This window comes from Esox lucius, chromosome 7, assembly GCF_011004845.1.
Source record: "Esox lucius isolate fEsoLuc1 chromosome 7, fEsoLuc1.pri, whole genome shotgun sequence".
In the NCBI taxonomy this organism is placed as follows: domain Eukaryota; kingdom Metazoa; phylum Chordata; class Actinopteri; order Esociformes; family Esocidae; genus Esox; species Esox lucius.
This window is the reverse complement of record NC_047575.1, coordinates 1,216,266-1,231,103: the sequence shown is the minus strand read 5'-3', so window position 1 is coordinate 1,231,103 and position 14,838 is coordinate 1,216,266. Positions and strand designations below refer to the sequence as shown.

The 14,838-nt window shown below is 46.1% G+C and overlaps 1 protein-coding gene across 4 annotated transcripts in view; it reads left to right on the top strand.

The window, feature by feature from the left end:
- The window catches only part of st6gal1 (ST6 beta-galactosamide alpha-2,6-sialyltranferase 1), a 177,040-nt gene extending 163,609 nt beyond the window's left edge, over positions 1-13,431 (top strand). For 3 of the 4 annotated variants that reach the window (XM_029120794.2, XM_029120795.2, XM_029120796.2), the window contains exon 10: positions 11,696-13,431. In XM_029120794.2, coding sequence (XP_028976627.2) covers positions 11,696-13,398 — 1,703 coding nt within the window. In that variant the 3' untranslated portion in view covers positions 13,399-13,431. Of the gene's footprint in view, positions 1-48; positions 2,855-11,695 lie in introns of those variants that run through there. The other variant, XM_029120798.2, reaches the window with a different exon arrangement.
- The last annotated feature ends 1,407 nt before the right edge of the window (positions 13,432-14,838 follow it).

The following is a 14,838-nucleotide window of genomic DNA, read 5'->3' as shown; positions in this document are numbered from 1 at the left end:
ACAATCCTGTCTCTTTCTCGCTTATCCCTCCCCTTTTCTATGCTCCAGGCACAGTTATGATGATGTCGCTGTGTGAGGTAGTACATGTGTATGAGTTCCTGCCATCTCGAAGGAAGACAGAGCTGTGTCACTACTACCAGCGCTTCTATGATGCAGCCTGCACTCTAGGGGCTTACCATCCTCTGCTCTATGAGAAGAACTTGGTCAAGAGGATGAACCAGGGTGTTGACCAGGACATCTACACCCACGGGCGGGTCACCCTGCCTGGGTTCATTACTATCAACTGCACCCAGGGAGTTGGAAGTGATTGAACCAGCAAGCATTGAGATAAAGAAAGGCTATATGACACTCTGAAAGACACAGGACCATATGCAGGTGGACGCACAAGACACAAAATATAATTATATTTACTTGTAAAAACAGCATATGTGTACAATTTAATGTGCAGCCAATCTATACCAGGGCTCAATCCTTTCCAGGAGATCTACTATCCTGTAGGTTTTTTCTCCAACTCTTTTAGCACACCTGATTCTAATAATTAGCTTGATGAAAAACTCAGGTTAGTCACAAATGGGGTTGAATACCTGCAGGATAGTAGATCTCCAGGAACAGGGTGGATGTGGACATTAGACTAACATGTATACATGTATTCAGACTGACTCATTAGCTCAAACACGCACAGATGCACAGAATTCCTTGTGACAACACATACAATGGACTGTCTGCAAAAAACCATACCCATTTTCCTGTCTGTTTCAAGTTTAGGTGGAGGGCTATGTGAAGAGAGAACCCATTCATTACTGAAGAATGTCTCTGCATGCTTGCCTTACCATACCACTAACAACACCCTTCCTCCCACACAAATTTGTAAATGCTGCATCATTGACTTTGGAACAGATGTTGAGAAATTCCTAAAATACATAAAAAAATATATGTTTTTAGCAAGAACATGTTTTTAGACATTTGTGCTAATTTATTTAAAATGAACAACTGAAATCTGATGTTCAAATATTTTCAGACCCTTTGCAATGATACTCCAAATTCAGATTAGATGCATTCTGTCCTTTGATCATTCTTGAGATTGAATTAGTAATACAAGTACCACATTTGATTTGTCCATTTATGGCAAATTCAATAATTGGAAATTATTTAGAAAGCATTAACTTGTCTATATGAGGTCATAGTGCATTTCAGAGTAAGAAAACTCTTTGTAGACCTGCCAGAAGGACATTCAGGAAGGATCACTCCTGAGTAAAAGGACTATGTCATGCCACCTGAAGGACTCAGGAGCAGGAGGAAAAAGATTATCTGGTCTAACGAGACCAAAATCGAACTATTAGACCACAACTAATCCAAATGTCAAGATCTACAAGACATCTGGCAAAAACAACATACCATTTATGGTGTTGGGTGCATCATGCTATGGGGATGCTTCTCCTTGGCAGGGACTGGGAAATGGTCAGACATGAGGATGAACTGAGCAAAATACAGAGGCCCTGTAAGAAAACCTGATCCAGAACACATAGCAGGGCTTGACATTAATGCTTGTCTGCTTGTCCAAGGCAAGAATAAAACAAGTGAAAGAAATCCTTATTTACAAACAAGTACAATTATTGGGTTGAACTCATTCAGCTTCAGATTAGTGTCTCTTATTTTGTGAGTGAGTTTAAGCACGCTATATAGTTATCTTTATACCTTTTGTCTAAGGTAGCTGTTGTTAGTCTGACAGCTGTATGGTCACACTGACACAAGTCTTTTCATGCATCAAAAGATCTTAATTACAAGTATATGTAGGTTGTGATTTAAAGAACTAACACATTTTGTGATAATGTTTTTTGAAGTATTTTTGTTGTTATGTTTAATTGATAAGAAGCTTGATAAGAAGATGCCTTAATTTATTCAATCATGCCCAGTAGTGAAAGCTAGACTGCTGTAGGCTACTGGAAATATTTAGATACCTTATGGAGGAGAATGTGTTTCCTGTAGTGAGACTTCAAATTATAGTTCGACCTAGATTCATATTTTGGTGAAATAACGCTGATTTGTTCTTGAAAGCCCATGCTGTCACTTTTCACAGCAAGCCATTATTCACCTCTATCTCTTCTTAGAATTAGCATTATTAGCATTGCCCAAATTCATTAATAGAAACTACGTCCCAAATAACAAAAGCTGTATTGAAAGCCAAAAACTCAAAAACTAAATTGACTGCATACTGATGAACCGTCTGGCGGAATTTAGTGACTATTTTTTTCTGCAGCCACCACACACAGGCTTTGCTATTTGGCAATGATGTCATCAGTAGCTAGCTAATCCTAAGTGGTTGTTACATGTGGTCAATAAGGTTACGTCAAAACTTAAAAAAAAACTTGGATTAATACCATTGGGAACAAAACTGACCAGTAAACATAGTTTTATTTTAAAATGGTAACATTATATACAGGAATACACCATCAACCGTTTTTTTTAGATCAATAACACCACTGGTCTTAATTGGAAGTGTTATGGAGTGGTTTTCCGCTTGCAATGCAGCTTTTGTTGATTGGAATGCAGTTTCAATTCATATATTTGGACAATATTCATAATTCTGTCTTTGTACGCCACCACAATGGATTTGAAAAGAAACAACTGAGATGCAGTTCAAGTGCAGACTTTCAGCTTTAAATCAAGGGGTTGAACAAAAGTTTTGTATGAAACATAATAGGGATTGCAACCACTTTCATACACAGTGAAATGTATGCTAGATCGGGGTGATTGACCCAGCCATTACAGAATATTCCACATCTTTGCCTTAAAAAAAACCCTGGGTTGTTTTCACAATATGTTTTGGGTCATTGTCCATCTGTAAAGTGAAGCGTTGTCCAATTAACTTTGCTGAATTTGGCTGAATCTGAGCAGACAATATATCCCTGTACACTTCAGAATTCATCCAGCTGCTTCTGTCTTCTGTCACATCATCAATAAACACTAGTGGAGTTGATTCCACACCTGGAATCAACTCCAGACCTTTTACCGGCTTAATTGATGAAGAAATAACAAAGGCATAGCCCACACCTGTACATGAAACAGCTTTTGAGTTAATTGTCCAAATACTTTTGATCTGTTTAAAAAGAGGGGGCTACATATTAAAGAGTTGTAATTCCTAAACCCTTCATCCAATTTGGATATGAACACCCTCCAGAGATGTTCACAAGTCCATTTTTGGAAGTTAGAAGTCCAAGTCGAGTATCAAGTCTTTGAGCTTGAGTCCAAGTCAAGTCTCAAGTCTCTCTTGCCATCTGATCTGTCCCTAACACTGTATTGTTAAATCTTTTGAACTCAAAGCATGTCCTGTAGTTACCATCTATACAGTATAGTATCAAAATCAGTTGTAGGATAATTCTATGGGGTCTACTGAAATGCAATCTGCAATTAACATCATATGGATACAACTATACAACTATGGATACAAAGATACAAATTGCCTGTTCCCAGCATTAGCATAACACTTTGCGATGGTTAGCTTGTTACCTGTGACGATATATGCTAAATGTAACGTCTTTTTCACATTAGCAAGTGACTGACCTATCTGGGTGCATTTTGAGGTGCCTGATGAAGTTCAACATGGTTGATCCGGCATCATTTATCTTGGTGCCACACACCTTGCATGTAGCTGTTTGCTTACCGCCACTGTTTACGAAGTTATTGAAACCAAAACTAATGACAAAAGGCACAACTCCGGGAGGACTTGGTGTCGCCATCGTCAATGCATATTTTGATATGTGAGTGCGCACACCAAGGTTATAATCATTAACGAAAACGAACAAAAAAACTAAAACTAGTTGGGAAAAAACATTGTCGTTAACTGAAATAAAAATAAAAACGAGGCATTACAAAAAACAATAACTAACTAAAACTGTAATGTGTGGTTGACAAAACTAACTAAAATAAATTTTTTGAGTTAATGTGCTTAGTTTTCGTCTTTGTCAATGTCTTTCCTTTTTTAACGCTATATAAACACACAGAGTATTCGCTCAGCTGTGTTTCCTTTCCCTGCTCTCCCTCCGTCTCTCTGTCAATCACATACACTCTCTCACACACACACACCCCTCCGTGCACACCGCGTCTCCATGAGAACGAGTGTTCGACGTTGAAGCAAGTTCGCGAAAGGTTGGTATCTCGTGAACACCTTTACACAATCACGCATTAAAAAGTGGTCTACAAATATTTTAAATTCTGAGTATAATTTTGTCAGTGTGTTAATGTCTACCCGAGAAGCGATTAGAAAGTTAACTAGTCGCAAGTTTGGGTTGTCGATGTCAAAACACTATAAGCTGTGATTCAAATATTAAATAATGTTATGTCATAATTTACTTTTACACTGAATGTTTGCTGCTTCAATCCAGATGAGTAGGCAGAAGGCAATTGTATAAATTTAGAATAGGGTGTGAAAATTGTACAGCTGTGGTATTTGTATAGAGTGTGAATTCTGTTTGGAAGATGTGTAACATTAGATTTTTGGTACAGCGTGTGAATTTTGATAGAGGTAACGTTATAAAGGAATTTCCATGGGGTGTGAATTTGGTAGGCCTTGTAGATGTAGTGATTGTATGAGTTAGTGAACTGTTGTAAGCTGTTGTAACCAATGTAGATGTATTGATTGTATAAGTTAGTGAACTGTTATAAGCTGTTGTAACCAATGAAACAAAATATTAAATGTTTGTAGTATGAGCTGAAACTGAAGGAGCAAGTAGGAGTATAGGAAACCCTGTTCAAGCGGTTGCCGTGGAGAGAAAGATTTAGTATGTCTGTTTTGTGAGAAACAGGTCACAGGTCAGAGACACACACACATAGTCGGACAGACCAGACAGAAACCAGGAGGGGACAAGAAGATGTTTGCGTTTATCTTTATAAGGAATAGAACTGGAACTGGACCAATAGCACACTTGTTTTGTGAATTTAACGACTCTATCTTTTGGGCGTAGTAGAAGTATAAAATGATCTGTTGAATGTTGATCCTTAGACATTGTGCGGCGACACTTGTCTCCAAAAGCTTTTGTAATGAACGGAATATGTGGTACGGTAATTGACCTGACTCCTGGTGTTTTATTCTCCTTTCCAACAAACCAACTCGGGGAAGTGTTAGACTTCAACAACTTTGGGGGCTCGTCCGGGATTGGAAAGAGGAGAAGGAATTCGATCTGGTCCAGACAACCTACGCGAGATTCACAGGTTCAGAGCCGGCTCATGATAAAGGTAAGCAGAGCCTGTTATATCTAAATCTGCATATTGGCTATGAACAAAATTTTGAACCTGTGGAAAACGTATTGGTATACTGGTTTAAATTCAGGAGGGCGAGGCAATTGGTATGGGTTCTGGGGTTGACTACCCTACGCCACTTCCCGACGGGGACGGTGGAGAGTTGCGAGTTAGAGTCTTGGCAACCAGTCAGGTTAGAGTCCCGAGGACGTAGGGGCACCTCGAAATACTTATTGTGTGTAAAGGTTCAGCTGGGTTAGAGTTTGGAACTCCCTGAATTTTTTATAAAAGAACTGGGTTCAAGTCCCAAAAGTGTTGGGTCAGGGACCCGTTCAGCTGGGTTAGAGGCCCAGGGAGTTTGGAACTCCCCGAATTTTTATAAGAGAACTGGGTTTAAGTCCCAAAATGTGTTGGGTCAGGGACCTGTTAATCATTTGTTAATTATTCTGAGTCTGGGACTCACAGTAACGTAAGTCAGGCGGAAATGGACGGGGAGTTTGAGAGAGAAGTTGATGACGATGGGTGGGGTCCAGGCACAGGAAAGTGGAAACAATTGGGGATACAGGTGGCAAATGTAATGACTGTTGTAGGCAGGATGGACCCAATTCAGAAAGAAAAAGAAGGGATAGAAGAGAAATTGCGACAAGCGGTGAGTGAGGCAGGATTAAGGATGGAGGAAAGGAGACCATTACATGTTATTTTGTGGAATAAGGAGAAGGAGTGTTCCAAAAATCGAGATAGAGTTAGAAACAAGAAGGAAATAGCAAATTTGGTCAAGAGAGGGAGATATAGAGAAAAGGAGAAGGAATGGGAAAAGCACAGAAAAGAATGGTGTAAATTAGCAGTGTGGTGTCAGGGCGTAGACCATTTGAACAAAGAGAAAAAGGTGCAGAAAATTAAGGAGGAGAAAAAGGGAGGAGAGATAGAACCCCCAGCATATTAAGATGACTTGGGGCTTGGTACAGACCAGGCACCATTATATCCAGTGTTACGTTTAGAGAGTGGTATATTGTCTTTAGACACACAGAATAGCAAGCCCATAACTCAAGTCACAGGAAAGCAAGATAAGAGAAAGTTGAGTAGGAAGGCGGAGTCAGAGAGCGAAACAGACACTGAGGGGGAGGTGAAACCATTCAAGGCAAGGGCAGTAAGAGAGTACGGGAGATACGAAGAAAGGAGTGAGAAGGGGAGGCGACTAGGAAAGAATAAACAGGATGAGATTACAGGGGCCATAAAGAGAAGGTCAGGCCGTACTAAAGGCAGGTTAGGTGAGGACTCAAGGTCGGGGTCGGACGATAGTGACACAGTGAGAAGGACCAGAACTAGGCAGAACAAAGGGAATTCACATAGAGGACGGGTGGTACTCAAGGGCAATGCAGTAGGGAGATGGACTGACTCAGACAAAGACCCTGACACAGACAGTAGTGGAGATTGGAGTAAGGGAGACGCAGACGTATACCCTCTGCCGCGTACGCCCCCACCAGAACATAAACTACACCATCAATTCAAAGACTCAAAATAAAATGTATACACGGTCACAAGCAGGGGAAGCTGGGTGTGCTGGGTTTCAGCTGCCTCTCTGTAGAGTGGGAGGCGGCGAACCGTGATATAAACCATTGGGGCTGGGAGACGTACAGGCATTGGTAGATAAATTACCCCCGATGGGAGAGGGAGATGGACTATGGTTGTCACAATTTGATAAACTCACAGCTGGTCAAATGTTGGCACTGGGGGACTGGAGGGCAGTAGCCGCCCGAGCCGTGTCCGCCCAGGCTATGACTGAGATAGAAAAAGGGGCCTCCACTAGGCGGAGCCCTGACAACACCCCTTTCAGTCAGGTGGTCGGGCGCATAGCCATGGTCCTGAGGGAACGATTTCTGGGGCCCCGAAGCCCAAGTTACCTTGGGAAAAAGAACAACACCCTAGACAGTATCTAGAAGCATGTAAAGACACATAAGCCAAACACACAGGGCACCACCCGGGGAAGGGGGGTCTGCAGCAGGAGTGGTTTAGAAGGGCGGTCTTAGAGGGACCTCCAGAGGAAATAAAAGAGGCAATGATGGCAAATCCTGACTTGCCGGGTAGTGAATCACACGTATGGGAAAGACACATAGTGCATCATTTACAGAGGGCTAAAGATGAGGAGACAGAGAAAGACAAACAGATACAGGGACTGAAAGAGAACCTGTTGCGCTTACAGCTGGGTGAAGCCAAAGTGAGGTTGAATGAAGGGAAAAAGAAACACAGACAGATGGCAGCCCTGGGCTCAGGAGAACCTGACACACCCGATTTATACCCTGTTCCCACATAGGCACCCCAACCTCACAGTGGCTGGGGGGCATTCACCGCGCCCTATCGATCAGGGACTCCGAGGGGAGGTTATGGTAGGGGGAGGGGGCGGGGTAGAGGCAGAGGGGCTCCAGGAGCCCAAGTCCCATACGGAGCCTGCTTTACGTGTGGTGACCCGAACCACTGGTCCAGAGAGTGCCCACAGAACACTGCAGGGGGCAGAGGATACCCAAACAAAGGGGCAGCTCCAGTTCCCAACCCACACGCCGTCCCACCACCTAGCGCACCTGGACAATACCCACTCTCTTATGAGGGAGGGTGGGACCAGGAATGACGGTCTACGGGGAGGGGACAGCGGGGGAAGGGCAGACCCTATGCTGTCCCTGAATGTCGACGGGAAGGACTTCCCCTTTCTGGTTGACACGGGTGCCACTTTTTCCACCATCACCGCCCCTCCCGTCACAGGACTACTATCCTCCAAGACAGTGGAAGTTGTGGGGTTTGAAGGAGTGGGACAGACTTTGCCCGTGACATTTCCTCTTAAAACGATACTGGGTAAACAGGCCCTCAGCCATCCGTATGTGGTGTTGACAAACACACCAGTGAACTTATTGGGGAGAGACTTGTTGATAAAACTGGGGGCTAATATCTTATGTTCTCCAGATGGACTAACGGTCACGTTACCAGACGGGACACCGACTTCAAGTGGAGGCCGTGGATATGTTTAGAGCGAAGGGAGATAACTCGGGATCATGGGAGGGAAAAGATGGATCACCCTGTAGCCACAGCCAGACTTAATGAGTTACCTGACTCACTGTGGTCCAAGGGCCCCACGGACGTGGGGCTCACCGATTGCCCACCGGTCACCTTTAAAATCGGACCGGGAGAGCCCATATGGCTGCCCCAATACCCACACAAACCAGAGGCAGAGGAAGGGTTAGATGTGACATTGAATGGTTTGTGGACCACAAGGGTGTTAGAGGAGTCAGGTTCCGCGTGGAACACACCTATCCTCCCGGTAGAAAAGAAAGGGACAGGGAAATACCGTATAGCCCATGATCTCAGAGCTATTAACAACATTTAACTCACACCCACTATACCGGTACCTAGCCCGTATGTAGCACTCACTAATTTGACCCCGGATCAAAAATGGTTCACCTGCATTGACCTGTCTAACGCTTTTTTCTGTCTCCCACTAGCAGAGGAACTTTGTGATATTTTTTGGCGGTACACGAGACTACCACAGGGGTTCGCGCTTTCCCCTGGTATATTCAACCAGGTACTGAGAGAAGCGCTGCAGGGATGCTGCCTGCCGACAGGGGTTACTTTGGTCCAGTACGTAGATGACCTGCTGCTGGCGGCCCCGACGGTGGCCGCCTGCATCCAAGCTACAATGACGGTCCTCACCAGACTGGCAGAGAAAGGGTTCAAGGTATCAAAAGAAAAGCTGGTAAGGAAGCAGGTCTCCTTTCTGGGCAGAGTAATCTCGCAGAAGGGAGCGGGGCTTTCCCCAGCTCAACGCACAACCATCCTCCACCATCCTAAACCCACTACTGTTCAGGAAATGCTATCATTCCTGGGGCTCATGGGGTACAGCCGCAATTACATCCCTAACTATTCAGGGCTCATAGAGCCACTTAGAGCGCTAGGTAAGGAGCAGGGAATGCGTACTTAAAGCCACTCTCAATTGGACTTGCCTGGCCGACCAGGCCTTCATTTTGCTGAAACAACAACTAGCCACTGCAGCTGATCTGGCAATTCCCGACTACACAAAACCCTTTTTTCTAGATGTTTCTGAAACTGGACAAGTCATGAACGGGGTCCTGTTTCAGAAAAAAGGGGGAGATAGGAACATCCTTATGTACATAAGCGTAGGATTTGACAAAACCGAAAAAAGGCACCCCACCTGCACACAGCATGCAGCAGGGGTAGCGAGACTCATTCAAAAATGCGCACACATAGTGATGGGGCATCACCTTCAGATACTCACAACACACATTGTAGTGGCGTATGTAAATTCACAGATGTTCACTATGACTTCCCTCAGGCAACAACACCTAAGCAAAATTCTCGGGGCTCCAAATTAGATTTTCACACATGAAGGGATAAATATTGCAGACCGAATGGGGACGGGGCTACCACATGAGTGCGCGCAACAGGTAGTGAGGGAGAGTAAGACCCGAACCGATCTGGAGGCAGAACCCCTCCCAGGGGCAGAGGACCTCTTCACTGATGGGTGCTGTTTCAGACACGAACGAGACGGGCTGAGGGCGGCCTTTGCGGTAGTGAAACTAACACCAGAGGGTTTAGTCACGCTGAAAGCAGAGAGGCTCCAGGGGATGCAATCAGCCCAGAGAGCAGAAGTTAGAGCACTAATAGAGGCCCTCAGACTGGCCCAGGGAACAAGAGTAAACATTTACACAGATTCGGCATACGCAGTAGGCGCAGCGCACGTGGAGCTAGGACAGTGGTTAAAAGCGGGGTTTAGAACAGCAGGAGACAAACCGATTAAACACGAGGCAGAGATGAGAGAACTAGCTGAGGCCCTAGACCTGCCCGAAAAGGTAGCCATCATAAAATGCAAAGGACACGATAATTCAAATAGTGTAGTAGCTTAGGGAAATCAAGCGGCAGACACAGCAGCAAAACAGGCAGCAGGGTACACTCCGCAAGTGATGGTGGTAAGAGCAGAAGAGGAAGTGGGGTGGGGAGAAGGCCCTGAGAGAGACGGGCTAGTGAGACATCAAAAGGGGGCTTCCCCACAAGAGAAAACAATTGTGCAACAGAGAGAAGCAACAGAGACGAGCGGGCTCTGGAGAGGGCCAGACGGTAGAGTAATACTTCCACCAGCCATGCGGGGAGATAAATTTGCAGAAGCCCACGGGCTGGGCCATGTAGGGCCAGCACAGATGTTGAGGAACTTGTGCCATTGGTGGCACCCGTTTATGGTAGACATGGTACGTAACTACACTAGGACATGCACCATCTGCACACACCACAACCCAAAACCGACGATCAAACCTGAGATGGGGGCGTTCCCCATGACAACGAGGCCTGGACAAGAGATAGTGATAGACTACACGGACATGGGGGAAACAGTACGGGGGTGCCGTTACATGTTAGTGTGTGTGGACATGTTCACAGGGTGGCCAGAAGCCTGGCCGGCAAGAAGGGAGGACAGTCAGACAGTGATCAAGTGTTTAGTGAACCAGTACATTCCCAGACACGGCTTCCCAGAGAAAATTAGGTCAGACAATGGGACTCACTTTAAGAACAGTGATTTACAGAAGGTAGAGAGCTTATTGGGCCTAAAACATGCTTTTGGCACTGTGTACCATCCACAGTCTCAGGGAAAGGTAGAAAGGATAAACCAAAACCAAAACAAGTTGGCTAAGATATGTGCACAGACTAAATTGAACTGGGTGGATGCACTGCCACTGGCACTCATGACGATTCGATGCTCGTTAAATCAGACCACGGGGTTTACCCCATACGAGCTGCTGACGGGGAGACAGTTTCCAGGACCAACCGCGGGGCCTGCGGTCCCGGAAGGGGAAAAGTGGCCCAAAGACCATAAAGTGTATTTTGATGAATTGCGAGCTCTCGTTTCAGAATTCACCAACAGAGTCGGAGAAAGGAGGGACCTGCACCCGCTGGACCAGAACCTGCCCCAGGCGGAGTGGGTGTTGCTGAAGGTCATCAAGCGAAAGTGGTCAGAGCCAAGGTGGACGGGTCCTCATCAGGTGGTGGAGAGAACGAGTCATGCGGTCCGCCTGAGGGACAAAGGAGAGACCTGGTACCATTGGAGCCAGTGTACACCAGCGCAGGAGCCAGGAAGGTCGTTAACGGACCTCATCCAAACCGGGAAGGAGGAGCTTTCCCCAGCGTGGACGGAAGGAGGACCAACACCAGCTGGACCGGTGCCAGGAGCGGACCCCAGGACACGGCGGGACCACGAGCGAGTGAAGGAGACAAAGGATGGCGTCAGGGGAATAGACTCTTAGGGGAAAGAACTGAAGAATACTGTAACAAAAGGGGGTATAGGACACTGAGTTGCTACCACTCGTACCAAGATGACAGGGTTACAGAGAAAGGTCTGGGGAGATGATAGTAGAATGAAATGGTATATGGGAATTGGTGGAATAATGATGTGTGTTGTATGTTGCTACAGGTTTTCCTGGCTGGCGTCGAGTCTCCATTTCCACAGCGAGAAGGCAGGGGACACAAAAAGAGGACGCCTGCCTGATGCAGGGAGGGGGTATTGAATTGGATTATATCAAAGGGTCACATACTGCTTTCACGTTTGACCTATGCTCGGTCATAGCTTGCGGGAGATATAATGGCTTGTGGAGGGATTACAACCTGTATGTGTGTCACACTCCAGATGTAGATAGGATGTGTGGCCTGATGGGACGTCTGCCGGGTGAGAGGTGGTGCCCGGTATGGGACGAGGTCCGAGCGTATACGGGACAGTGGCAGCCCGGACTCCCGTGGGGACCGAATGCCACTATGTGGAGCTCGTTTAAGTTCCAACGAGATTTCAGCTCCTCCCAGAATCCACTTACCTTGTCTGTTGGAGGTTGGGATACCTCTCCATACAGAGGCGCGGACAAGACATATTTGGTTCTCGGAGTGGAGCATGCAGGGACTGACACCAAAGCGTTTATTAAGATTAACATTAGGGCGCCGACCACTAGCTCTCCAGCTGTGGCAGTCACGGGAACTGTGGACACCTCAGCAGGTAAGGTGCAACCGGGGGAAGTGGTAGGGGTGGACTATACCAAATTGAAAACGTTAGAGGTGATCGAGAAAGCCACGGGGTATCACAAGAGTAATATTTGGCTTGATTGGATGTTGCAAAATGCCAAAGAACAAGATTTAGGGGACTGTGTGGCCTGTGTGGCCTGTGCCGCCGCCCGACCTCAGCTATACACTGAGCCGGCTCCTTTGTATTCAGAGGACCCTTGGGGATATCAGTGTATGTTAGCTCTTACACATAGCACTTCCCCTGTGAATTGCATCACCCTGGCAAGGGTGTTTCCTCCGATAGCTAACGACACCAGGGCGGGACCGTTCACTCCCCATAAAGGGGGAGGGGTATATACCTGTTTCCGCTTCACCAGTCCGAAACCCGTGGTAAACGTTGGAGAGATCCCCTTGCAGTGGTGTAATGTTACGATTCAGAGCAGATCTATTATCGGACCCTGGGCCCGGTCTGGCCTGTATTACTATTGTGGGGGCACCCGACTCCTGGTAAGAATCCCAACAGGCACCCAGGGGGTATGTGCGATGGTACGGTTAGCAGCACCCTTAGTGCTGATAGGTGACCGAGTTAAAGCACTCCAGGCAAAAAGGAGCGATGCCCTTACTCAGCGCCGGCATAGACATGTAATAGGCCGTCGTTCACGTGATACATTCGACCTCACTGTGGACTCCCCAACTTATATAGATGCGATAGGGGTCCCTAGAGGGGTCCCCAAAGAATTTAAACTCGCAGACCAAGTCGCGGCAGGATTTGAAAATATTCCTATTCTGTCCGCTTTGTTCCCCGTCACTCCAAACAAGAATGTAGACCGCATTAACTATGTACATTATAATGTCTTACGTCTCTCTAATTTGACCTGTGATGCGGTTGAGGGCCTGTCAGAACAGTTGGGTCCCACCTCGTTGATGGCGGTGCAAAATCGCATAGCCCTCGATATGTTATTGGCAGAGAAGGGCGGGGTGTGTGCGATGTTTGGGGACATGTGTTGTACTTTCATTCCTAACAATACAGCTCCGGACGGGTCGGTTGCTAAGGCGCTGCAGGGCCTTAGGACTCTCTCACGAACTATGCACGAGCATTCTGGGATAGATAATCCGCTGGAGGAATGAATGATCTCGATGTTCGGCCAGTGGAGAGGTTTGATAATGTCTGTTCTTTTATCGCTTGCTACATTTGGTGCTATAATGGTTACTTGTGGGTGTTGTTGTATCCCATGCATAAGAGGGCTTGCCATGAGAGTGATCTCTACAGCCATTGAGAAGGCTCCAGGATCGCCATCTGGGATGCTGATGCCTCTACTGGAGCAGCATGACCCGGGAGAACTGGAGCTTGGCGAATAGGGGTGATCTCTCTGGGGAGAGATCAAAAGGGGGAATTGTAGATGTAGTGATTGTATGAGTTAGTGAACTGTTGTAAGCTGTTGTAACCAATGTAGATGTATTGATTGTATAAGTTAGTGAACTGTTATAAGCTGTTGTAACCAATGAAACAAAATATTAAATGTTTGTAGTATGAGCTGAAACTGAAGGAGCAAGTAGGAGAATAGGAAACCCTGTTTAAGCGGTTGCCGGGGAGAGAAAGATTTAGTATGTCTGTTTTGTGAGAAACAGGTCACAGGTCAGAGACACACACACATAGTCGGACAGACCAGACAGAAACCAGGAGGGGACAAGAAGATGTTTGCGTTTATCCTTATAAGGAATAGAACTGGAACTGGACCATTAGCACACTTGTTTTGTGAATTTAACGACTCTATCTTTTGGGCGTAGTAGAAGTATAAAATTATCTGTTGAATGTTGATCCTTAGATATTGTGCGGCGACACTTGTCTCCAAAAGCTTTTGTAATAAACGGAATATGCGGTACGGTAATTGACCTGACTCCTGGTGTTTACAGCCTCTAAGGGTGTTAAATGTGTATATTTTGTGAAGGCGTGAACCATATTTAATACAATAAATTGTATGATGTTTTTGTTGAGTTATTATTACACAATACTTTTTCTGACCTTTTTTGAATCTTGCCTTACAAATAGCCCATATTACAAAAAAAGTCTAAAGCTAACACTAAAACTAATAAAAACTAAACTAAAACTAAGCATTTTCAAAATAAATGAACTAAACTAGCAAACCCACTTTAAAAACTAATTAAAACTAAACTGAATTTGAAAACAAAGAGTCAAAACAAAATAAAAATTTAAACTAATAAAAAATGCTAAACTATAATAACCTTGGCGCACACATAGGCATAGCGCATGCTGTCACGTCCTGGCTGTGCCCCTAGCCATCTCTGCGCTGGGCTCGGGGCATAGCCAGGACAGGACAGGAGGTGGCCCCCGGCTCCTGCTCCTCCGCCGGCTGCTGGCCCTCCGCCGGCTCCCCCGGCTCCTGCTCCTCCGCCGGCTGCTGGCCCTCCGCCGGCTCCCCCGTCTCCTGCTCCTCCGCCGGCTGTCGATCCTCCGCCGGCTCTCCCGTCTCCTGGCCCTCTGCCTCCCCGGCCTGTCCCTGCGGCTCCGCCTCCCCGGCCTGTGCCGGCAGCTCCGGGCGCTGAGCC